Below are 23,530 nucleotides of genomic sequence, written 5' to 3' on the forward strand. Positions count from 1 at the left end.
ATAGTGGTGATGTCATGCAGGCAAGATGGCGGAAGGGTGAGCCCGTCATTCCGCTCCCAGGCGTTGGGGCCTGAATTCTCTCAGGGTTGGGGTGCTGGGCCAGGGTCCCGGTGGGGAAGAGGAAAACAGCGCGGGCGTGGACGGAGATGAAAGGGCTGAGAGGAGTCGCGGTGTGAGGGGTGGGGAAGTGGCCTGCAAAGCCTGGGCCCGCAGGCCACATCGGAGGGGGAAACCGGAGATCACTGGGCGGGCAGGAGTCTCACCGCAGGACCACCAGATGTGTCTGTCTTCCACAGGGAGGACGTGGGGTGGTGGCGGAGCTGGCTGCAGCAGAGCTATCAGGCAGTCAAAGAGAAGGTAAGCCGGGATTCCCACCGCCTCGTTGCAACCTGTTCCAACCAAAACTGCCCGACTTTTGGGCCTGGGCCTCCCAGAGGTGGACCTGGGCCCTGCCTTTCAGCCTCTACCGGCCTACGGAAGGACCAGCCCTAATGCAAACCAGTGTGATACTAGTCACAGTGAAAATGACGATTGTGTTAAAGCTGGAGCGATCCTGTCCTAGGAATCCATAGGAAGGTGCAGTTTATTCCAACTTAGGAAATTAACAGCTTGCTCGTGGAAGAGAGAACATTTGATATAGACCTTGAAGAAAAAGAATCCTAGCAATGAAAAAACTTACTTTTATCGCCATCCAAATATTAGAGTATATGCCACAACCAGCACTCTCTGACAGATCCTGAGGACACACACCTTAACCAAACAGATATAGTCCTGGGTCTCACAAAGCTCACAGTCTGGTGAGGAGGCATCATTAACCAAGTAATCAAACAGCTGTTTTAATTATTTCTGGTTAAGTGCTGTGAAAGGAAAGTACGGAGCACCTGTCTAATCTAATTCTTCTCTAGAACACACTAGGGAAGGTGTGGTGGGGAAGGAACCATATCAAAGCCAACCCTGACTAGACAGGATAACAAGCAGGAACCCAGGCCGGAGATAAGCATGTATCATACACGCTGGTACCTGAGGAGTTCTGTCTAAAACAGATTTCCAAAGAAGGGTAGAGAGAGAAAGAGAAGGGTGGCCAGAGTGTATGGAGGACCTTGAATTTCTTGCTGAATAATACCTCTGGGATGAACAATGTTTGTCCCTGTCACTGGCAATGCCACTGGATATTCCTGTTTTATTCCATGTTAGCTTGTTAAAGTTAGTCCAACTGAATTGTGGAAAAACTAATTACTATTTACTTAAAGCAATTGAGGTGAGTCCTGCTTTGGGGCAGCAGAGTCCATGAGTCTTCTAATCTCAATTAAATTAGCCCCTTCCTTTGGGTACATTTGTTTTCCTGCTTTGGCCTGTGAACTCCTGTACAGCTTCTCAACTGCAGTCTGGCAAATCTCAGAAAGCCCTGAGTTGTTTATTTGTTGATGAGGATTAAGAGGGAGAATTTCACTCTAAGATTTAATCTAAGAGACCTTAAAGTAGTGTACTTCCTGTTGAGCAAGTTCCTGAAGAAACATTCAGCAAGTGTTGCGGGAGGGTCTCCTGTATGTTTCCCTCAAAGGAAACCTTAACTTATGAAAAATAGGTAGAGAGTGGAATCACAGTGTGGTCAGCCTTCCATCTTCGTTTTTGGTAATTAAAGCACTATTTCTGCCTTTTTGGAAAGGGAAGACTTAAATTTCCATCTTTAGGTATTAGGCAAGTTATTTAACCTCTTTAGACCTCAGTTCCTCAAGAGTAAAATGGAAATAATAATGCCTACCTAGTGGAATTATAATAAAGATTAAATGATAATGTATGTAGGCACTAAGAATAATGCCTAGCATATTCAGTATTATATAAGCATTAACTATTTTTATTAAGCACTGAGAGTGATGGGGACTTTAGGGACCTCCTCCAGTCCATTTTTTCTTACTTTTTTTTTTTTTTTTGGTTTTTGGAGCTTTCCTGGCCTTGCTTCCCAACCTGACCCCAGCGAAACCACTCTTTTCCCTGCTGCTTAGCATACATGCCTCAGAGCCAACACTTCTGAGATGATACACTTTGTGCTATGTCCTGTGTGCTCTTATATGTGCACACATGAGTATACATATAGCTAGAGAAGGGCACATTGCTCTTTGGCTTCACCAAATTCCCCAGCCTCTGGGCCTGAGTGCTCTCCAGCACTCAGTTTCTTTTCTCCTCCCGTTGACTTCAGAAACTTCTCCTTTAAGTCCTTGTTCAACCACTTTGTCTTTTCATTTCCAGAAGGCAACCTCACATGCTTTTTGATTTTTGAGGTCAACAAGCATGATCTTGCTCAGTTCCCTCTCCACTTCTGAAGCCAGCACTGGTAAATTTATCTCTAGCCACACTCAACTTTACTCACTACTTGCCAAATCCAGTGGGTGTTTTTTAGCTCTTATCTTCCTGGACCTTTCTGCTGCTTTTGACACTAGTGAATGCTCCCTTTTCCATGAAACTTTGCTCTTTTGGCTTTTGCAACGTGATTCTCAGTTCTCCACATACTTCTCTAGACTTTCCTTTCCTAACTGCTCATGACCTCCTCTTCCTCTGCTCCCCTCTGTTAGGTGGTATTCTGAGATCCTCAGAACACTGCTTCTGTTCACTCCTCCAACTCTTCCCAGGTGATCCCTTTATGTTAAGTTGATTACCAATTCTTTCCCCAAGCTTCAGTGTTCAAGGCTAGCTCCTGCTAGACAACTATTCCAGATATCCCATGGTCTCCTCAAATTCTACATGCCCAAAGTCTCTAAACTTGCTCCTCCTTTAATATTTTCTCACTTAGCCAACTGCACTGCATCTACATAGTCACCTATTTTTGTATTAGTCACTCTTCCCTGTCCTTTTTCTGCCCTCACTGAACATATCTATTTAATCACTAAATCTTCCTTTTTTGCCTAGTATTTCTTGAATTAATCCTATCTTTTCCATCCTTAGCAGCACTGTCCTTATTCATTTTCTTATATTTTCTTTACTGGATGATTGCAGTAAACAGCCTCCTGACTGTTCTTCCCTCTTCCAACTTATTTACTCTTGCACCCGTCCTCCATGCCAGTCGCTAGAGTGGCCTATTGAAAATAAAAATCAGGCCAGGCATGTGGCGCATGCCTGTAATCCCAGCAGCTGCGGAGGATGAGACAGGAGGATTTTGCAGGTTCAAAGCTAGCCTCAGCAAAAGTGAGGCATTAAGCAACTCAATGAGACCCTGTCTCTATATAAAATACAAAATAGGGCTGGGGATGTGGCTCAGTGGTCACATGCTCCTGAGTTCAATCCCTGGGACTCCCCCCCCAAAAAAAGAAAAATATCATGTCTCACTCTCTTCAAACTTTTGGTGGCTACTCATAGGTGTCCTTGGCAACCTTTCCAGCTTTATTCCTCACTGTTTCTGCTTCACATTTTATGTTCATCAGGACTAAAATGTTTATAGGCTTCTGTAAACCCCACATCCAGACTTTCTGGCTCCTAGTCATTTTTTTTTTTTAACCAGAGATTGAACCCAGAGGTGTGTAACCACTAAGCCACATCCCCAGCCCTTTTTGTATTTTATTTCGAGACAGGATCTTACTGAGTTCCTTAGGGCCTTGCTGAATTGCTGAGGCTGGCTTTGAACTCATAATTCTCCTGCCTCAGCCTCCTGAGCCACTGAGATTATAGGCATGCACCACCACATCCGGCTCCTATTTATTTTTTTTAATCATTATTTTAAAAAAATATTTATTTTTTAGTTGTAGTTGGATACAATATTGTTAGTTAATTTATTTTTATGTGGTGCTGAGGATCAAACCCAGGGCCTCACCTGTGCTAGGAGCACTCTACTGCTGAGCCACAACCCCAGCCCTAAACCATGATTTTTTAAAATATTTTTAAAATTGTATTTATTTATATGCAGTGCTGAGAATCGAGCTCAGTGCCTCACATATGCTAGGCAAGCTCTCTGCCACTGAGCCACAACCCCAGCCCTCCTATGGCCTACTTCAGGCTTCCCTTTACCAAATCTTCCCAAGTTTCCTATAATATACTGGTTACTGCTTTCCCATTGCACATCAGCCTATGGAGTGAGCATTTTCCCAATAGACTGTAACTTTCTTGAGGGCAAGCAGCATGTCTGTTCATGTCTGTCCCCTCAGAGTTCAATCTTGTGGGTAAGACAACATCAAACAGTTGTACCTGTGACTATATAATTTAAATTGGGCTAGTGCACATACATTTAACAAACAACATTTTTTTGAGTACCTCTGTATGCCAGGCTCTGTGTCAGACATCAGGAAAGCATCAGTGAACATAAAAACCTTGGGCTTTGTGTTCGTGGAACTTACAGTTCATCTAGGAAGATAGACACTGAGCAGTAATCTGGAGTCTAAAATATGGCAGATTTTAAAGAAGTAAGGCCAGAGGAGCCAGCTGAACCTAAAGAGGAATCAGGGAAGCTTCTCTAGGGATGTAGCATAGAAGCATAGATCTGAATGATGAATAAGAGTTAACCAGTTTGGGGCTGGGGTTGTGGCTCAGCGGTAGAACGCTTGCCTAGCATGTGTGATGCTCTGGGTTCGATCCTCAGCACCAAATAAAAATAAATAAATAAAACAAAGGATTTTTTTAAAAAAGAGCTAACCAAGTGAGAGAGTTAATTCATTGTTTGCTTACTTGTTTGCTCTGGAAAATTAGAACTATGCTTCAGGGAAGGGAATAATGTATTCATACTTTTTGAGGTAAGGAGAATGCTAGGACATTTGAGAAATCTGAGGAAGGCCCATTGGAGTTCAGCAAGGGTGTGCAATGGTGATTGATCCTGTGTAAAATGAGGGGGCTTTGCAGGGTCAGGGAGGAGAGTCTGCCAGAGACTAGGATTTATAAGCCTCATAAATGAAAGTAAAGATTTTATAATTACTCTTTTTTTTTAAAGAGCGAGCGAGAGAATTTTTTTTTTTTTTAATATTTATTTCTTAGTTCTCGGAGGACACAACATCTTTGTTGGTATGTGGTGCTGAGGATCGAACCCGGGCCGCACGCATGCCAGGCGAGCGCGCTACCGCTTGAGCCACATCCCCAGCCCTATAATTACTCTTAAGATGGTGTGTAAACATTGAAAAATGTAAAGCAGGGAGCACCTTGGTCTGCCCTGACCAATAAAGTGCCCACTGGATGTCATAAGGAAAATGCAGTAGAGGAGTCCACATAAAAGAGTAGGATGATCTGAACTAAGGTGATGACACTGTGGATAGACGGAGTGAAGTAATAAATAACCTTTCTGACTCTGAGACTGAGACCACATGATAAACAAATGACCCTCTGCCCCCAATTAAGGAATCTGATATCTGATACTGAGGCATGATTCCTGTTCCCTAGAGAAGCCTCTAGCTCATGCATGAGACTGCCCCACTCACAGACTTCCCAGGCTGATGAAAGTTGGTGGGCCCTTCCCAGAAAAACTAACCACCACAACACTAAAAAACATGCTTTATAAAGTACAGGTGATTGATCCCATGTAAAAGGAGGAGGCTTGTAGGGTGGGGTGAGCACAGAGATATTCCAGGAAGGCATCCTAGAGGGTGGTGAGTATGACACAAGTAAGGTAAAAGCAAAATGTAGAAAGCGGTGAAGGCCTGCTTTCTCAAGCTGGCTCCAAGTGCAAGGTAAGAAACAGATTGTTTGATAAACAAAAGTATCAGGCCCAAAGGAGCTTTTTTTTTTTTTGAAGCTTTATGCATGTGGAATGGTACAGCTGAGGAGGCCTCAGAGAGAATCTTCTCTTACTTCCTTTGATTAAAAAAATCACCCACCTGTCTCTTGTTACTTGAAATTTGAAACACATATAACTTAAAGCATATCAAAACAACTCATCAAAATCTTTTTTCAGACTTGGTGGGTCCCCTTTCCCTACTGTGCTCTTGTGAATTGCTGACCTGGTCTACTGTCTGTCCTCATTGAATAGGGGAAAACCAAGGACTAGGTGAGACTCAATTATGGCCACGTAGCTCAGTCCCTGTACTGAGTGGCAGGAATTCCCTTGCACTCTCTGCTGCCAGGTAATCCCAGGTCATGGAACTAGACAAATGGGCATTGTTTCCAAGCCCAGATTCTTACATCACTTGAGATTTCCATGTGTCTGGTACTGAAGAAGCACAGGTAATAGAAACAAGGACTGGTAGAATCTGCCAGCTCTGTCATCCTTCTCTGTCCTCCCATAGTCATCTGAAGCTTTGGAGTTCATGAAGCGAGACCTGACAGAGTTTACTCAGGTGGTACAACATGACACAGCCTGTACCATCGCAGCCACGGCCAGTGTGGTCAAGGAGAAGCTGGCTGTGAGTACTGCCCACACTTCAAGGACTTGCCCTGGGATCCTGGTGGGGACTCCCAACATTCCTATCATTAGGTGATTATTTTCCCTCCTATAGGGGGGAAATACGGGGATTATTTTTCCTCCTGTTTTGAAAGAATTATGTTCACCAAGCAAGTATAGTAATAATTAACTTCCAACTTCTGTATTCTTTTAGCAAGGTTTCATTAGCAAAGTCTCATTGTAAAAAACTTAGAAAATATGGAAGCAGAAAAACAGGAGAGTAAAAGAAAAGATAGGACCAACCTAGAAACACTCATAATTCTATCTTGCAAAGATAACTATTGTTTTGGGGACCTATCCCTATGTTCACTTTCTTTAAAACTGTGATCAACTGAATACCATGTTTTGTTTGTTTGGGGAGAGGTACCGGGGAATGAACCCAAAGGTACTTAACCACTGAGCTACATCTCCATCCCTTTTTATTTTTTATTTTGTCACAGGGTCTCACTAAGTCACGTAGGGCCTCACTTAGTTGCTGAGGCTGAATTTGAATTTGCAATCCTCTTGCTTTAGCCTCCCCAGCTGCTGGGATTACAGGCTTGTGCCAGAGTGCCTGGCCAAGTACCATGCTTTTTAATCTACCTTTTTTTAAATATTTATTTTTTAGTTTTAGGTGGACACAGTATCTTTATTTTACTTTTATATGGTGCTGAGGATCAAACCCAGTGCTTCATGCATGCCAGGCGAGCATGCTACCGCTTGAGCCACATCCCCAGCCCATTAATCTAATTTTTTAAATTTTTACTTCATCATTACATCGAAAATGGCATGTTATTCTATTTTGTAGATTTCAGTAGTACCTAGTTATTTCAGTTTTTCCAGTGTTGTACACATAGCTACAGTGAACATTCTGACTGCTAACTTCTTGCCCATTGCCATATATTTTTTTTAATTTTTTAAAAAAGTTTTTGTTAGATGTTGATTCTTTTATTTTTATTTATTTATTTATTTATGGTGCTGAGGCACAAACCCAGTGCCTTGCACATGCTAGGGAAGCACTCTACCACTGAGCCACAACCCCATCCCTTTTTAATATTTTTTAAGTTGTAGATGGACACAACACCTTTACTTATTTTTAAGTGGTGCTGAGGATCAAACCCCGTGCCTCACACATGCTAGACAGGCACTCTACCACTGAACTACACCTGCCATATTTTCTTTTTTTTTTCTTCTTCTTTTTTTTCATATTTTCTTATTAATAAAATAAAATATTGGAAAGAACCAGAGGGTGAGTATGGTTTTTAATATATATTGCAAGACTGCCCACAAGAAAATATTTTTACATATTTTGGGCCAACAAATATTCTCACTGGACCTATTTTTATTAATCAGAGATGTACCATGGAATCCTTTTGTGAGATAGGAGTTAAGATTCTGCTTTTTCTTTGTTTGTATGTTTTGTTTTCATAGTACTGGGGATTGAACCCAGGGTTGCTCTACCACTGAGCTACATCCCTACCCCTTTTCACTTTATTTAGAGACAGAATCTTGCTAAATTTGTGAGATTGACCTTGAACTTGAGATCTTCCTGCCTCAGCCTCCTGAGTAGCTGGGATTATAGTCATGCTCTGCTGTATCCAGCTAAGAGTTATAGTCTTTAAAAAAAAAAAAAGAAATATTTTGTTTATTCATATGCAGTGCTAGGAATCAAACCCAGTACCTCCTCACATACACTAAGCAAATGCTCTACTACTGAGCCACCACCCAAGCCCTAGGAGTTACATTATAAAGTCAGTGTGAAAGGCAAAAATTGTGTACGTCTCTTAAATTTTTTTTCTTTTTCTTTTTCTTTTTTTTTTTTTTTTTTTTTTTTGGTGCTGGGGTTTGAACCCAGGGCTTGTGCATGCAAGGTAAGCACTCTACCAACTGAGCTATATCCCCAGCCCTTAAATTTCTAGTGAAGTACAATATACTATTTTTTAAATATTTTTATTAGTTGTTGATGAATTTTTTAATTTTATTTATTTATTAGTATGTGGTGCTGAGAATCAAACACAGTGCCTCACACATGCTAGGCAAACGCTCTACCACAGAGCCACAATTCTAGTCCAAAATACTGGTTTTTAAATTCCAATTTTTCCATTAGCATTGGAACACGTTGCAATTTCTTCATTTGATCACCAGCTTAGTCGGTAACCTTAAGACTGGAAGTTATGTTCTGAAAATCAAGTTTGAAATTGGGTATGGCGGCATGTGTCTGTAGTCCCAACTACTCAGGAGACTGAAGCAGATCTCTTGAGACTAGCCTGGGCAACATAAGCAAGGCCCCATTTTAAAAAAAGAAAGAAAAACAAGTTTGGGGGTTTTCTTAGCCAACCTTATTTTATTGAATCCTCTGATAATACTGTCTGCTTGCTAAACATAGCTACTGATGAGCATGAATGGCAGATGGTAACCTTCCTGAATGGCTCTAGGTCTAGCTATTAGCACAGACACCACTTATTTATTTCATTCATTTATTCCTTTCTTTCATTTAATAAATATAATTGTATGCCTGTGCCCAGGCTCTACGATAGGTTCTAGATTTAAAATGCTTGAACACCTTAATCTAGAGGAAGGGGGTGAAGGGTTGTGAGCACTTCCCTGATGCCTTCACATAGTATACCTTTGCCCCTGATGCTTCACCCCTTACTCCAGATTTCAGCCTGTTCCTGGGGCACTTGCTTCCTCTATCGGTTCTCTCTGCAGACTGAAGGCTCCTCAGGGGCGACAGAAAAAATGAAGAAGGGATTGTCTGACTTCCTAGGGGTGATCTCAGACACCTTTGCACCCTCGCCGGACAAAACCATTGACTGCGATGTCATCACCCTGATGGGTACACCCTCTGGCACAGCTGAGCCCTATGATGGCACCAAGGTATTCCCTGAGCTTCCCATACAGGTGCTGGGCTTTAGCCTCCAACCTCTACCTGCAAAAGCAAAACATACTCAGGCCAAAAAACAAATGAGTTTATATAGCTAAATTGAAGAGCACCAATAAGGAAAAGATAATTATTGTTTTTCTAAACCCATAATTCCATCACCCAAAGAGAACTCTGATTTCTTGCTGGTATATAACCTTCCTTCTTATTTGTAGGTAAAGATAGTTTGGTCTTTTTCTTTTTAACAAAATACACACTTTATACAAGCAGTTTTGTTACCTGCTTTTAAAAAAGTATACAACACACTGTTAGCATTTTTCCTAATCACTATTGCTTTTTTTTTTTTAGTTGTAGATGAACACAATATCTGTATTTTATTAATTTATGTGATGCTAAGTATCGAACCCAGTGCCCCACACATGCAAGGCAAGCGCTCTACCACTAAGCCACATCCCCAGCCCCATCACCATTGCTTTTAATGTCTTTAAATTCTTACAAATGAATATCGCATTGCTTATTCTGTCATCTCCCAAGTATGTACTTTTGAATTCCTTTCAGCTTTCACACTTAATAAAGACACTTTGAAGAACATCTTTGGGGGCCATGATTTTCTCCACATTTATGTTATTTAAGACTAATTTCCATTAGGAATAAATTTCCTGTCTTCAGAACACTTAAATCAACAACCATGGTAGTGTATTTGTGCTGTATTTTATTTTCTCATTATGGCTTTTCTTGTTTCATGGATTGCTTTCTGCTAAACTCACAGTGTGGCATCATGGCTGTTGGGCCTTCTTTCTTGTTTTTTTATATTGAATTTCCATTTTAAAGATACTAATTTTTCATGAATGTTTTTCAGCACTGACATTAGTGCCACCACTTAGTGAATGTGTGAGCAGAATTGTGAAAATCATTCAATAGTGAGATTTTAAGTTATAGTAACAGTGACTCACTACCAAAACCATGTGTTGAAGTTCTGGTACAGACTGACTCTTCCCTAAGGAGAACACAGCTTATAGTTCATTTGGCAGATGGCTATAAAATTAAGAGATTCTTTTTTCCCCCCAATGCTGGGGATTGAATCCAAGACCTTACACAACCTAGGCAAGACCTTATCACAGAACTACATCCCCAGCTCAAGAAACTTTTTTATTTTTTATACAGTGCTAGGGATCAAATCCCTGGCCTCATACATGCTAAACAAGTGCTCACTAAGCTATACTCTCAGCCCATGAAATTCTTGATGAATGATTATAATTTTGGAATAGTTGTATTTTGTGATTTTCCCTCAAAGTTGGACTTTATTAATACATTTACATTTCACATTTTCCACATTTCACATATTTCAGAAGCATTGTATACATATAATTTTGTAGACTGATTACACTATATTTTCAGTTCCCAAGAGTAGAATACTGGGAGACAGACCATTTTTCTGGAAGCCCCAGTTTGGGATTTTAGCCTAGTGATAACAGTTTTTATGGGTAGTGCTCTATGGGTTTGGTAATCAAATCAACAGGAAAAGAAGCTGAGTTGTAGTTGTTTGGGTAGGTTGCAAAGGGGGTGCTTTCTCTGCCCAGTATCCACCCCAGAATTTCTGTTGTCTGTTCTCTTTTGCTTACAGGCTCGCCTCTATAGCCTGCAGTCAGACCCAGCAACCTACTGCAATGAACCTGATGGTGAGGGGGTAGCAGTGAGGGAGGGCTTATTGGGCAGGTAGACTAAGATAGAGGGTATGGTCTTTGAAACCTTTTTATCTCCGATAACAGAGGCCAAGTACCTGTTATATAGAGGGACCAGAGTAGTGCCTTGTGAGATGGGTTGATGGTCCCTTTTCTTCCCTGAACCCCAGCTCTCTTCACTGCAGCTTTGTCCTATACAGAGACTTCACTCCTCTGGTCCCTCATTCTCTTTGTTTGGCCTCCCTTCTAGCCCTTATTCCCTGCCTGCCTGCCTTCAGCTCCTGTTCTCCTATTTGCTAAGCCCCTGTGTCTGTGCTGGGAACTGGAGACTAGAAATAAGTCAAACCTTCAACCCAGCCCAGCAGGCCCAGTACCACACTGTTGGAGGGAGAAATAGGAAGAATGAAAGAAAGCAGAGATAGTACAAGTAGAGTGACAGTTTCCTCAGAAAGACAGGGACAGTGAGAGCTCAAGGAATGGCACCTAAGGTACTTCGAGAACATAGGAAGTGACACTTGAATTGAGGTTTTAAGTATGGGTTAGAAGTAAACTGATTTTACTCTTAGAAGTGGAAAAGGATATTCAAGTAAAAGCAACAGTATATTTGATGATCCAGAAAGAACAGGGAGCCCCTAACTTTTGGTCACACTGGATTAAAGAGCCCTTGTGAGGGAATAAAGGCAACCATTCTGCTGGTGGCGCTGGATTACCCAGTTTGAATTTTGTCCTACAAGGTTCGAAGTAGTGTTCTTTTTAGTCACAAAGGCCTTAAAACTATTGAAAATAACAAGCCTTCTCTCTGTAATATTTTGTGTACAGTATGGGAATTCTTCAACCCTTTGAAGACCCTAGCTTTAAAAAGCCCTTCCATAGAAAACTACTAAAGAGTTTTGAGCCCTGGGATTATCAGATTTGTCATTTTATAAAGCAACACTTGAGGTAGTATTATGAGGGACAAAATAGAGACAAAGACTGGAAATCCAGCTAGGATGCTTCATAGGAATTCTCATCTCAGAGATAAGGCCAGGTCTTAGAAAGAGGCAGGTGGAACGAAGAGGAAGGTGTGCATGTAGGAGATGGGGGAGGAAGTGGAGTCAACCAGAGGATAAGAGAGGTGTCTGAGGAGATCTAGGATGGCTCCTGGATTTCCAGTGGATACCTGGAAGGGAAGAAAATAAACATGTTGTGTTTGCAATTGAATCTGGAGGCCAGGAGGGTAGTCCAGGTTGCAGAGAGAGAGAAATTTTCAGTGGGAGAAGAAGGTTGAAATTCATGGTTTAGTGGAGATAGACTATTTTGGTAGAAAATAGAAAGTGAAGACGTGTAAGGAGAGGAAAGGAAAACTAGAAGCCCGTAAAGATTCAGATGGAATAACCAGAGAGCGGGAGGGAAAGAACAAGAGAAGCCAGAGGGACAAGGGCTTTCCGGGAAGGCAGTGGCCCTCAGGGCATAAACAGTGGTATAGCCACCTGAGAGAAAAAGAGAAGCAGCCAATGGCTCTGGCAATATGATTCCACTAGTGAAGTGACCTCAGACAGCTATTTCAGGGGGAGATTCAGTAGCCAGCAGAAATAGGAGAAAATAGAGAATACAGCCTTTTCTGAAGTTCACGTAGCTGCCGCATTCTGATCCCAGTAGGGCCTGTATGCCTCTTCACCCTGCCTGATCTCCCACTTTGGGCCAAATGGTTTTGAAAAAGCCCATAAACTTTTCTCATTGTCCAAATCCAAGCTAAAGTATGTTCTATAGGCCCAGGGTTCTTTCCCCAGACCCAGGAAACTGACCATCAGTGTCTGTCCCTCTGCAGGGCCCCCAGAAATGTTTGATGCCTGGCTTTCCCAGTTCTGCTTGGAAGACAAGAAGGGGGAGATCTCAGAGCTCCTTGTAGGCAGCCTCTCCATCCGGGCCCTCTACACCAAGATGGTGAGGTCCCAGCCAGCAGGACCTTACCTGGCTCCAGGCTTGAGGTTTCGGCAGGTGGGAGGGACCTGTGCAGTGGGAGGCAGTGGGAGACCTTGTAGAGCCAAACTAGCCTTGTCCTGAGCCAACAATCTGCATGGAAGAGACTGATTGGCTAGGCTTCTTGCAGTCAGCATGGTGAGAAATGGAAGGGCCAGCACAGCCTGATGGGAGTTCTTTTCTCCTTCCTTGACCAAGCTGGGCCAGGAGGTTAGGTCTGGCTGAAAATGAGGGTGGGTTTTGACAATCAATGCAAAGCCAATTCCTGTGTCTGAAATCCAGAACAATTGGGAACAGACTGATGAGACTGGGGACAGAGACTCTGTATACCATTTCAAAATCTTCACCTCCACCTTCCTCTCCCTCCAGGTTCCAGCAGCTGTTTCCCATTCAGAATTCTGGCACCGATATTTCTATAAAGTCTATCAACTAGAGCAGGTATGCTGGTCTTGCCTGGGGAGGTCCCTGCTCAAACCTGGGGAGCATAGGCTGGATTTTGTTGAGACAAGAAAGGGAGACAGGGTGCCAAGGGTTCTGGGGTCAGGACCAGGAGCTGGGAATAGAGTCCCCTGACCATTTCTGGCCATTGCTTCCCCACCCTCAGGAGCAGGCCCGGAGGGATGCCCTGAAGCAGCGGGCAGAACAGAGCATCTCTGAAGAGCCTGGCTGGGAGGAAGAAGAAGGTAAGAGGTGTTTAGATGTAATAGGCAAATGACAGGCTTGTCTCTGGGACTCTGAGGTCTGGAGAGTTGTGGTGCCCCAGAGGAGAGTAAAGAATAAACAGTGTATGTGCTGAGCATAGATGGAGCTAACAAGAGAATATCGAACAAGGTTGGTGAAACCCCAAGTTTATATTCAGAAATTACAGGTATCAGGTGAAACAGACTGCCTTGCCAGCCGTGGACCAGCTGCTTGCTTCATAGACACTAGGGAACACATTGAAAATCCAGATTCCTTCCTAACCTTCTAAATAAGACTGTAGGAATGTGGCCAAAGATATATTTTTAGCAGCCTCCTGTGGTGATACTAATGCCTAGACAGATTCGAAAGGGAGCTGAGCATCCTCTACCTGGTAGTTCAGCTTAGAATAGCATGTTGGAGCCACCCTGATGACATGATTATTATACTTTTAGTTAGTGCTTATACTACATGCCTACTCTACACTAGAGGCTTTACATGTGTATTCCTTACCACAGTACCATTATTCCTCTTTCCCAAATGAGGCAGGTAAGTTAAAAGTGAAGTGGCTTGGGGCTGGGGTTGTGGCTCAGTGGTAGAGCACTTGCCTAGCATGTGCGAGGCCCTGGGTTCGATCCTCAGCACCACATAAAAATAAATAAAATAAAGGTATTGTGTCCAACTACAACTAAAAAATGAATATTAAAAAAAAAGTGGGGCCAACCATGTGGGGTGGGCTTCTGTGGGGCACTGCCCATGGTCTGTGGGCTGGCCAGGCTGTTGGCGCAGCCCGTGGGTCCCTAAGCTACAGTAGCCCGCCACTGGAGGAGCTGGTCGCCCGTGGCAGGCCTTTACGGACTTTCCTCCAGCGCCAGGCAGGGTCAGAAAGCCAGTTACGATTCAGGAGGCCGGATTTGGTAGTGGTCACCAAATTCCTGAGCGAGAAGGAGCAGGAGCTGTGGGAGACCAAGTACTTGCTGCACGATGAAAATGAAGATTTAAGGAAACTTGCAGAGAATGAAATAACTTTGTGTCAAAAAGAAATAACTCAGTTGAAGCATCAGAAGAAACTGATGAAAGTGATTTGATCCTGGAGGTAACTGCAGGAGTTGGGGGTCAGGAGGCCATGTTGTTTACTTCTCAGATGTTTGATATGTATCAGCAATATGCTGCATTTATTTTATTTTATTTTTTAAAGAGAGAGTGAGAGAGGGGAGAGAGAGAATTTTTAATATTTATTTTTTAGTTCTCGGCGGACACAACATCTTTGTTGGTATGTGGTGCTGAGGATCGAACCTGGGCCGCACGCATGCGAGGCGAGCGCGCTACCGCTTGAGCCACATCCCCAGCCCCCAATATGCTGCATTTAAAAGATGGCATTTTGAGGGCTGGGGATGTAGCTCAAGTGGTAGCGCGCTCGCCTGGCATGCGTGCAGCCCGGGTTCGATCCTCAGCACCACATACAAAGATGTTGTGTCTGCCAAAAACTAAAAAATAAATATTAAAAAATTCTCTCTCTCTCTTAAAAAAATAAATAAAAATAAAAGATGGCATTTTGAAACCTTAGAATACTTTCCAAGTGAAATAGGTGGCCTTAGATATGCATCTGCCAGCATTGGCGGTTCAGAAGCCTATAAACACATAAAATTTGAAGGGGGAGTGCATAGAGTACAGAGAGTGCCAAGGACAGAAAAGCAAGGCCACATCCATACTAGCACCATGGCAGTGGCAATATTATCCCAGCCCACTGAGATTAATATGGTGATTAATCCAAAAGATTTGAGAATTGATACTAAGCGAGCTAGTGGAGTTGGGGGTCAGCATGTAAATACCACGGACAGTGCTGTCTGGATTGTTCGTCTTCCAACAGGTGTTGTTTCTGAATGCCAACAAGAGAGGTCTCAACTGAAAAATAGAGATGGCTATGAAAAAGTTTGCGTGCAAAGCTGTACAATATGCGTCTAGAGGAAGAAACAAGTAAAAGATTACAGTGGTAGGAAGATTCATGTTAGAACTAAAGGAAGATTAGAGAAAATAAGAACATATTATTTTCCACAGAACCGGGTCACAGATCACATAATAACAAGTCACTGCATGGTCTTGAGACTTTTATGCAAGGAGATTATCTACTGGATGAACTTATACAGTCACTGAAGAACTATGCTGATTATGAATCTTTATTAGAAAATGCTTCCAAAAAAGCTTAGGTTGATTTGTTATGAAAGTATTTCATGCACTCAGGAAAATACTGTAGCACATCAGTTGTGCATACTCATGAGTGTTCTTTTTAAACAAGTGTTTATAATGGGAAGCAATATACATATTCATGATGGATAATTAATGTAGATCTCCCTCAATGCATTAGTAAAACATTCATAATATGACTGCTGTAAATCTTGCGCTCTTTAAGCAGATTAACTCATTTGTTTTCTGTAAAGTCCTTAAAATTAAATATTTTAATATTAAAAAAAAAAGTTAAGTGGCTTGCCCAGTCATACACCTAGTATGTGGCAGAGCCTGACCTGAACCCTGAAACTGATCCACTTTCAAGTCTTAGCTTTCCAATTTTTATGTTACCTTAAGCCACATTGCTGGCAAGGCCCAGAGGGGCATGTGGGACTGACTAGCATGGAGTGTCTGCAGAAGTACCAGAGGATGGAATGGAGAGAAATGGCATTTGTCTTCATTGGAGTAAACTTGGGTTGAACTTGAGAGTTCCAGGGTTGTCGTGAGGCTAGTTAGAGTATAATACCATTTTCTCCTACCTTTCTCTGCAGAAGAACTTGTGAGCAATTCACCCATATCTCCAAAAGAGGCAAAGATTCCTGTGACCATAACTTCCACACCTCCTGAAGGAAGACCTGCCCCCCAGAGCTCCTGTGAAGAGACTCCTGTGATCCCAGTTGAGCCCCCAGCAGAGGTGACTCCATCAGAGAGCAGTGAGAGCATCTCCCTGGTGACACAGATTGCCAATCCTGCCTGTACACCTGAGGCACCAGTGCTTCCCAAAGACCTGTCCCAAAAGTTGCTTGAGGCATCTTTGGAGGAACAGGGCCAGGCTGTGGATGAGGGCGAGACTGGTCCCCCACCCCCAGTTACCTCCAAGCCCCTAACTCCTGCTGGCCGCCCCAGTGTTCCAGAGCCCAGGCCTCCAGCCAGAGTAGAGACTCTGAGGGAGGAGGTGCCCACAGACTTACGGGTGTTTGAGCTGAATTCGGATAGTGGGAAGTCTACACCCTCCAACAATGGCAAAAAAGGTAGGTCTGGAGGCTCAAGGCGGGGTGGGGAGGTGGTGATGTCTGGGCAGGGCAGGCAAGAATTGCCACTTAATAAGGCAAATGTGTCTCCTTGTCCCTTGTCTTGATCCTAGTAGCAAATTTCCTTCATTTGTGATACCTGAGGAGGAGGAGGACATATTTCAAACATATTTCAAATATGTTTATTAACATATTTCATATTTCATCAAGTCTTAACATGCACATTTTATAATAGTCAGGATTTTTTTTGGTACTGGGATTTGATACTGGGGTGCTCAACAATTGAGCCACATTACCATCCCTTTTTATATTTTATTTTGAGACAAGGTCTTTCTAAGTTGCTTAGGGCCTTGCTAATTTGCTAAGCCTGGCCTTGAACTTGTGATCTCCTGCCCCAGCAGAGCCGTTGGGATTACAGGTGTGTATCACCACACCAACTTCAATAGTTAGTATCTTAGAATCCACAAAATAAGGTTTAGGTTAGGTCCTGTGCTAAATATATTATATGGCATTTAATTTGTCACTTACATCTCACAAAACAGTGAGGACGGTATTAAAATTGTCCTTTTAAAAATGATGAAAGTGAGGTCCAGAAATGTTAAGTAATTTGTTCAAATTGTCATGACTAGGAATTGGCAAGATCAGATTTAGACCCAAGCCTGTCTGACTCCAAGGCCATGTTCTTAACTACCATACTGCTGATTTCTATCCTTTTGGATAATTCAGTCTTGCCCTGAGTAAAGAATCCCTGTAATGTTAATGTCAAGGGTCTTCTCCCCTGTGGAACCTTAGAAAAGTTGTTCAACTTTCCAAGGCTTTTGTTTTAAAGAATGAAATGAATACTCATGAACTTGAAAACTTGAACTTAGGGTGCACCAGCTTTAGTGATAGGGCTTCAGTTTCTTTTTTTTCTTTTTTTTTTTTCTGTACTGGGAACTGAACCCACAGACCCTTTACCACTGAGCTACATATCCAGCCCTTTTAAAAAATTTATTTTTTGGTGGGGGGTACCAGGGGTTGAACCCAGGGGCTGAGACTCAGCCACTGAGTCACATACCCAGCCCTTTTTTTTTTTTTTTTAATTTTATTTAGAGAAAAGGTCTCACTGAGTTGCTTAGCGCCTCGCCATTGCTGAGGCTGGCTTTGAACTCGTGATCCTCCTGTCTCAGCCTCCAGAGCCGCTGGGATTACAGGTATGAATCACAGCGCCCAGCTTAAATTTTATTTTTTAGTTTGAGTGAGCGTATTGCAAAGTTGTTAAGGCTGGCCTTAACTTTGCAAACTTCCTGCCTTGGTTTCCCAAGACTGGGGATTACAGGTGTGCACCATCAGGCCTGGCAAGCTTCAGTATCTCTATAATTGAGTTTTAGACCAGAGACTCTGAGTTTATATCAAAAAGCAACCATTTTAACTCCAGGAATTAAAGGACAAGGACAGCCCTGCTGTCAGTCTTTTTGCCTTTTTCAAAATCCCTCTCCATAGACTGCTAATCATCAGCAAAACTGCCTTTCATCCCTTGACACACATATATGCTGTCATCACTAACACTTAGTACCAGTCACAGCCACAAAGCTTAGCCAGCAAGTGAGGGCTGGCCTGCTGGGCAGTGAGGGACTGGTTTGCTACATTGGATGGGGAATGGGCCCCACCCAAGCCCTACTCTGCTCCCCGATGGAAAGCTTCAGTGTTTCCAGTCTCCAAAACAGTGCTTTCCTTCTGACTGACTCAGTGAGGTCATACATTGAGCTCCTACCTGCTCTTTATGAGACACTGAGGGGGGAGGGGCAGAAGTGGCAGTCTTTATGATGAAGCATGAAGCAGTCTGGGACAGACTTGGTCCCGAAGGAGTTCAGAGAAAGAAGGAATCTCTGAGCATCAGCGGATGTTCACCGAGGAGACAGGCATTGTGTAGGAGATCTGGAGAGTTTTGGACAGGTGTGGGGAATGGTGGTCCAGTCTAAGGGCACATTTCTGTATTGTCTCCCAGGATAGGGAGGTACAACAAGAGTGGGTGGGTTGGCTCAAAAATAGAACTTAAGAATTTAACAACTTAAATTGGAGCCAGATTGGGCTTGGTACCCTAAAGCAGCACAGCAGTTAAGGGCTTAGCCAGTTCTGGGTTCAAAGCCCAGCTAGCTCTGAAGCCTGTGGCTTCAGAAAAGTTAAGCCTCTGTTTACTCGTCTATAAGTTGGAGGTAATTATTTTGCAATAGATCTTGATCAGAAAAAAATTGGGGTAGAGCCCTGCTTTGGGGAAGGTAACATTCTCTGAGCATTTTCTGTGTCTACCTCTATACTAAGCCCTTGATATGTTTGTCAGTCTTCACAAAAGCCTTCTGAGATCTGTGCAGTTTCTCCCCTTTTTCTACTGGTAGGAAACTGAGATCAATCACTGATCCAATAAATATTTAGAAGAGTGGGAAGTAGTCTTATGGAAGTAAGGTGATGGGCCTGACAAGTGCAGTGGGGTTGGTGGACATGGATATTAAGTGAGACTGTCAGCCCTGTTGTATTTTGCCTAGCCATACTCAGTTGCTCGGTTACGGCACAGAGCAGATGGGAGTTGGATTTAACCAGAGTTCAAGTTTAATCAGATGTAAAAAAAGAAAGAATAAACAGGAAAAGAAAAAAGTCCAACTATATGCAAGAATTGATCAGTGATGATTCCTGAAATCTTAGCTGGGTAAAGGAGGAAATGAGGGATAGTGAAACAGGGTTAAAGAGTTATAGGTTCTTGGGCTGGGGATGTGGCTCAAGCGGTAGCGCGCTCGCCTGGCATGCTTGCGGCCCGGGTTCGATCCTCAGCACCACATACCAACAAAGATGTTGTGTCCACCGAGAACTAAAAAATAAATATTAAAAAAAAATTCTCTCTCTCTCTCTCTCTCTCTCTCTCTCTCCTCTCTCTTTAAAAAAAAAAAAAAAGAGTTATAGGTTCCATTTGGAATTGGGTGGCAAAGAGGGTGATCAGAAAAAAGTAGTCATGTTTGGAAACTGGATGAAACTGGGATTATGGAGGAAGTACAGTGAGAGCTCTTTACTACTGCTGTGCTCCCTCTAACCCACTAGGGCTTGTGAAAGGAGGAGCTGGGTGTACCATGCAGAAGACCCCTGAAAGCAACTGTAGTCAGTCAGATAGGGGGAAGCCAGGGTCTTGGACTAGGCTAAAATAGTGGGAACATAGTAGAGGGAGTAAATTTTAAAGGAACAGAGGCTTAGAGACAGAGTGACTCCTATGCCCACATCCTAGAAAGGTATTAGGCTTAGTCCTTGGGTGTAGCAGAGTCTCTTTGAGTTGCCTAGCCATAGGGTCTCCCAGGATGATTCCTGTCATTGCAGAGTTGCTCCCACCAGTATTTTGTCCCTAGGACCTATCAAATCTAAAAGACTGCACTTACCTTGCTCAGCTTCTCAGCAAGGGCAGAAAAGAGGAGTTTGGGGCAAGCCTATGGCTTGTGGCCCTGGGTTGAAGGCCCCACTTCAACATTGACTATGAGACCTGAGAGCTGTTTTTGTGTCCATTTCTTATCTGAGGAAGCAGACAGCCAATTAAACAGAATAAAATCAGCTGTGAGTGACAGCACTTTGAAATAGTTTTAATAGCAAAACAAAGATGATGGTCCAGGCAGGTTAGTGGTCATGGATTTTATGACCTGAAAACAAAACAAAAAGCAGTCAAACTCCATTATGAAGCCTTAAATTGCATAGATCATGTCTCTGCCACATGCACAGTGGAGATCTTAGTATGCTTTTTTTTTTTTTTAATTTTTTTTGTTGTAGATGGACACAATATTTATTTATTTATTTATTTGTCTCTTTGTCTATTTATTTATTTTTATGTGATGCTGAAGATTGAACCCAGTGCCTCACATGTGCAAGGCAAGGGTGTACCACTAAGCTACAAAAAGTATGCTTTTTGTGTGACAAAGGGAGGAGGAGGCCAGTGGCAGGGAGTACCTCTGTTCCCATCTCTGCCACCAAAGCTTTCATTTTCTCATCTGAGAATTGATACTGTCGCCCACCCCAGGGGGTGGATGTGAAATGCTCTAGAAATGTTAGCTTATACTCTTTTCTACCACTAGAAGGGTTTGCCACGTCATTCAAACCTAAAGAGGGAGTTTCAAGTTCTAGAGGTTAGGGGAAACTGTCATGGCCACAGCCACAGTTCTGAAGTGAGAAATCAGTCAGCAGTCTGACCCACAGGAAGCTGCATTGACAGGCAGGCAAGTGCCACCCAAGCAGCCTAAAGGCATGGGAAACTTAGATGCAAGGTCAGAAGAATTTAGTCTTGGTTACAGATCTGCTTTGACTTGGCTGTGTTTCCTTGTGCAAAATTGTTTAGTTCTGAGATGAGACCTTTAGAACAAATAGAGCTCCATTCCATTTATTAAATATCCACTATTTCTGTATGTAACAAGCACTTTACACTCATATTTCTTTCTTTCTCTTTCTCTTTTTTTTTTTTTTTTTTTTTGTGTGTGTGTGTGTGTAGTGCTGGGGATTGAACCCAGGGCCTTGTGCATGTGAGACAAGCACTCTACCAATTGAGCTATATCCCTAGCCTACACTCATGTTTATAATTCTTTTTTTTTTTTTTTTTTTTTAGTGCCAGGGATTAACCCCAGGGATGCTTAGCCACTGAGCTGCATCCCCAGTCCTTTTTATGTTTTATTTTGAGAGAGGCTCTTCCTAAGTTGCTTAGGGCCTCACTAAGTTGCTGAGGCTGGCTTTGAACTTGCAATCCTCCTGCTTCAGCCTCCCAAGACGCTGGGATTACAGATGTGCGCCACCATGTCCAGCTCATATTTCTAATTATTTTTTTCTTTTCTTTTTTTTTTTTAAATCCTATGTATTTTTTTATTTTTAAATTTTATTTATTTATTTTTTAGTCGTAGTTGGACACAATACCTTTATTCCATTCTTTTATTTTATTTTTTTATTTTTTTTTAGAGAGTGAGAGAGAGAGAGAATTTTTAATATTTATTTTTTAGTTGTCGGCGGACACAACATCTTTGTTGGTATGTGGTGCTGAGGATCGAACCCGGGCCGCACGCATGCCAGGCGAGCGCGCTACCGCTTGAGCCACATCCCCAGCCCTTTTTTTTCTTTTCTTAACCTTTATTTTTTTAAATTTATTTTTATGTGGTGCTGAGAATCGAACCCTGCCTCATACGTGTGAGGAAAGCACTCTGCCACTGAGCTACAATCCCAGCCCCTCATACTTCTAATTCTGATGCCATTATTTCTCAAACTGCAGGCCTGGGTCTCCATGGAATCACCCAGGTACCTGTTGATAAAGCAAAATCCCAAGCCACCAAGTAGACCTGATGAAGCTCAAGGCAGAGAGTCTGCGTTCTATAAGCTTCTCAGTGGCTCTTTGCAAAAAGGATTTTTTTTTTTTTTGAGTTTTTTTGTTTGTTTGTTTTTGTTTTTGTCATGCTGGGGATCAAACCCAGGGACTTGTGTATGCGAGGCAAGCACTGTACCACCTGAGCTGTATCCCCAGCCCTGGAAAAAGGGTAGTTTTATCTTATTTTGTAAATAAACTGAAGGCCAGGATAATCTGCCCAGGGTATACAATAAATAAAGGAATAAGTTTTCAACCCTGGTCTGCCTGACCACTTGTGGCAAAGAAGAGAGGGTAGTGTGGAATACCTGGTGTGTGTGGTATGTAGGCCTGGGCAACTTTTTATGTAGTTTGCTTCTTTCTGATAACTTTCACATGTATTTTTAAAATATTGCATATAAGAAGTCACCCAAAAGAAATGGTTAGTATAGTGGTTGTTACGTTGTGACAGGTATTAGAATCACTTAGAGCAGGAGTTGTGGTAAAATTGGTCTGTGTGGGGCCAGATCGTATATACTGTAGACTTCTTGGGCCATACAGTCTGTTTTAACACTACTAAACTCAGCTATTACCACATTAGAGCAGCCACAGGCAACTTATAAACAAATGGATATGGCTGTGTTCCAAAATTTTATTTCCAGAAATAGATTATAGGATTTGATTACAGACTATAGTTTGCCAACCACTGGTTTAGAGAAAGGGTCTGTGAATATCTATTAGATGCTGGCTATGTGTTGTGGACACTAGGAGTGCATATGAAAATAAAACAAAGAGCCAGTGAGGGTGGCACACACCTGACATCCCACTTACTTGGGGGCTGAGGCAGGAGGATCACAAGCGCAAGGCCAGCCTCAGTGACCTAGCAAAACCCCATAGAAAAATAAAAAATAAAAGGGCTAGGGATGTAGCTAGTGGTAAAATACCACAAGGTTCAATTCCCAGTACCAGAAGAACAAGAAAAAAAACAAGACTCCTGCCCTTGTGGAGCTAGCCCCTCTATTATTAGACAATAAGCATAGTGTGTCTGATAATGTTTTAAAAAATTAAAAAAAAAAAAAAACCGAAAAAACAACAAAAGAGCATAATGAGAGGGATGGGTTGTAAAATATGCCAGTCAGGGTAGGCCACCTGTAGAAGGTAAGACATGAAAAGAGGTGTAAAGTGGGTGGGGAAGTTGGCTGTATATAGGTATCTGAAGGTAAGACATGAAAAGAGGTGTAAAGTGAGTGGGGAAGTTGGCTGTATATAGGTATCTGAAAAGGAGTACAGTACAGGGGATAGTCACTTAAAGGCCCTAAGGTGGGGATGACCCTGGTGTGTCAGGAGGAGTCAGGTCAGCTGAGTAGAACTGAAGGAAGAAGGAGAAAGACACACATTGTTTCTTCTGGTAGATTTCTG

General features: G+C 42.6%; 1 protein-coding gene and 1 pseudogene across 2 annotated transcripts in view; both read left to right on the plus strand.

Annotated features, from left to right (window-relative positions):
- Positions 1-23,530, plus strand: part of BSDC1 (BSD domain containing 1) — a 27,597-nt gene continuing 4,067 nt past the window's right edge. The window contains exons 1-9 of the mRNA XM_081307558.1: positions 1-36; positions 297-357; positions 6,195-6,311; positions 8,987-9,205; positions 10,834-10,888; positions 12,699-12,814; positions 13,220-13,288; positions 13,455-13,533; positions 16,306-16,785. Coding sequence (XP_081163684.1) covers positions 26-36; positions 297-357; positions 6,195-6,311; positions 8,987-9,205; positions 10,834-10,888; positions 12,699-12,814; positions 13,220-13,288; positions 13,455-13,533; positions 16,306-16,785 — 1,207 coding nt within the window. The 5' untranslated portion in view covers positions 1-25. The remainder of the gene's footprint in view (positions 37-296; positions 358-6,194; positions 6,312-8,986; positions 9,206-10,833; positions 10,889-12,698; positions 12,815-13,219; positions 13,289-13,454; positions 13,534-16,305; positions 16,786-23,530) is intronic.
- LOC308656467 (peptide chain release factor 1-like, mitochondrial) lies at positions 14,109-15,735 on the plus strand (annotated as a pseudogene). Its single transcript has 2 exons — positions 14,109-14,731; positions 15,076-15,735. The product of its transcript is annotated as a peptide chain release factor 1-like, mitochondrial (transcript).

Source organism: Spermophilus citellus, assembly GCF_964194105.1.
Source record: "Spermophilus citellus genome assembly, chromosome: 9".
NCBI classification, from domain to species: domain Eukaryota; kingdom Metazoa; phylum Chordata; class Mammalia; order Rodentia; family Sciuridae; genus Spermophilus; species Spermophilus citellus.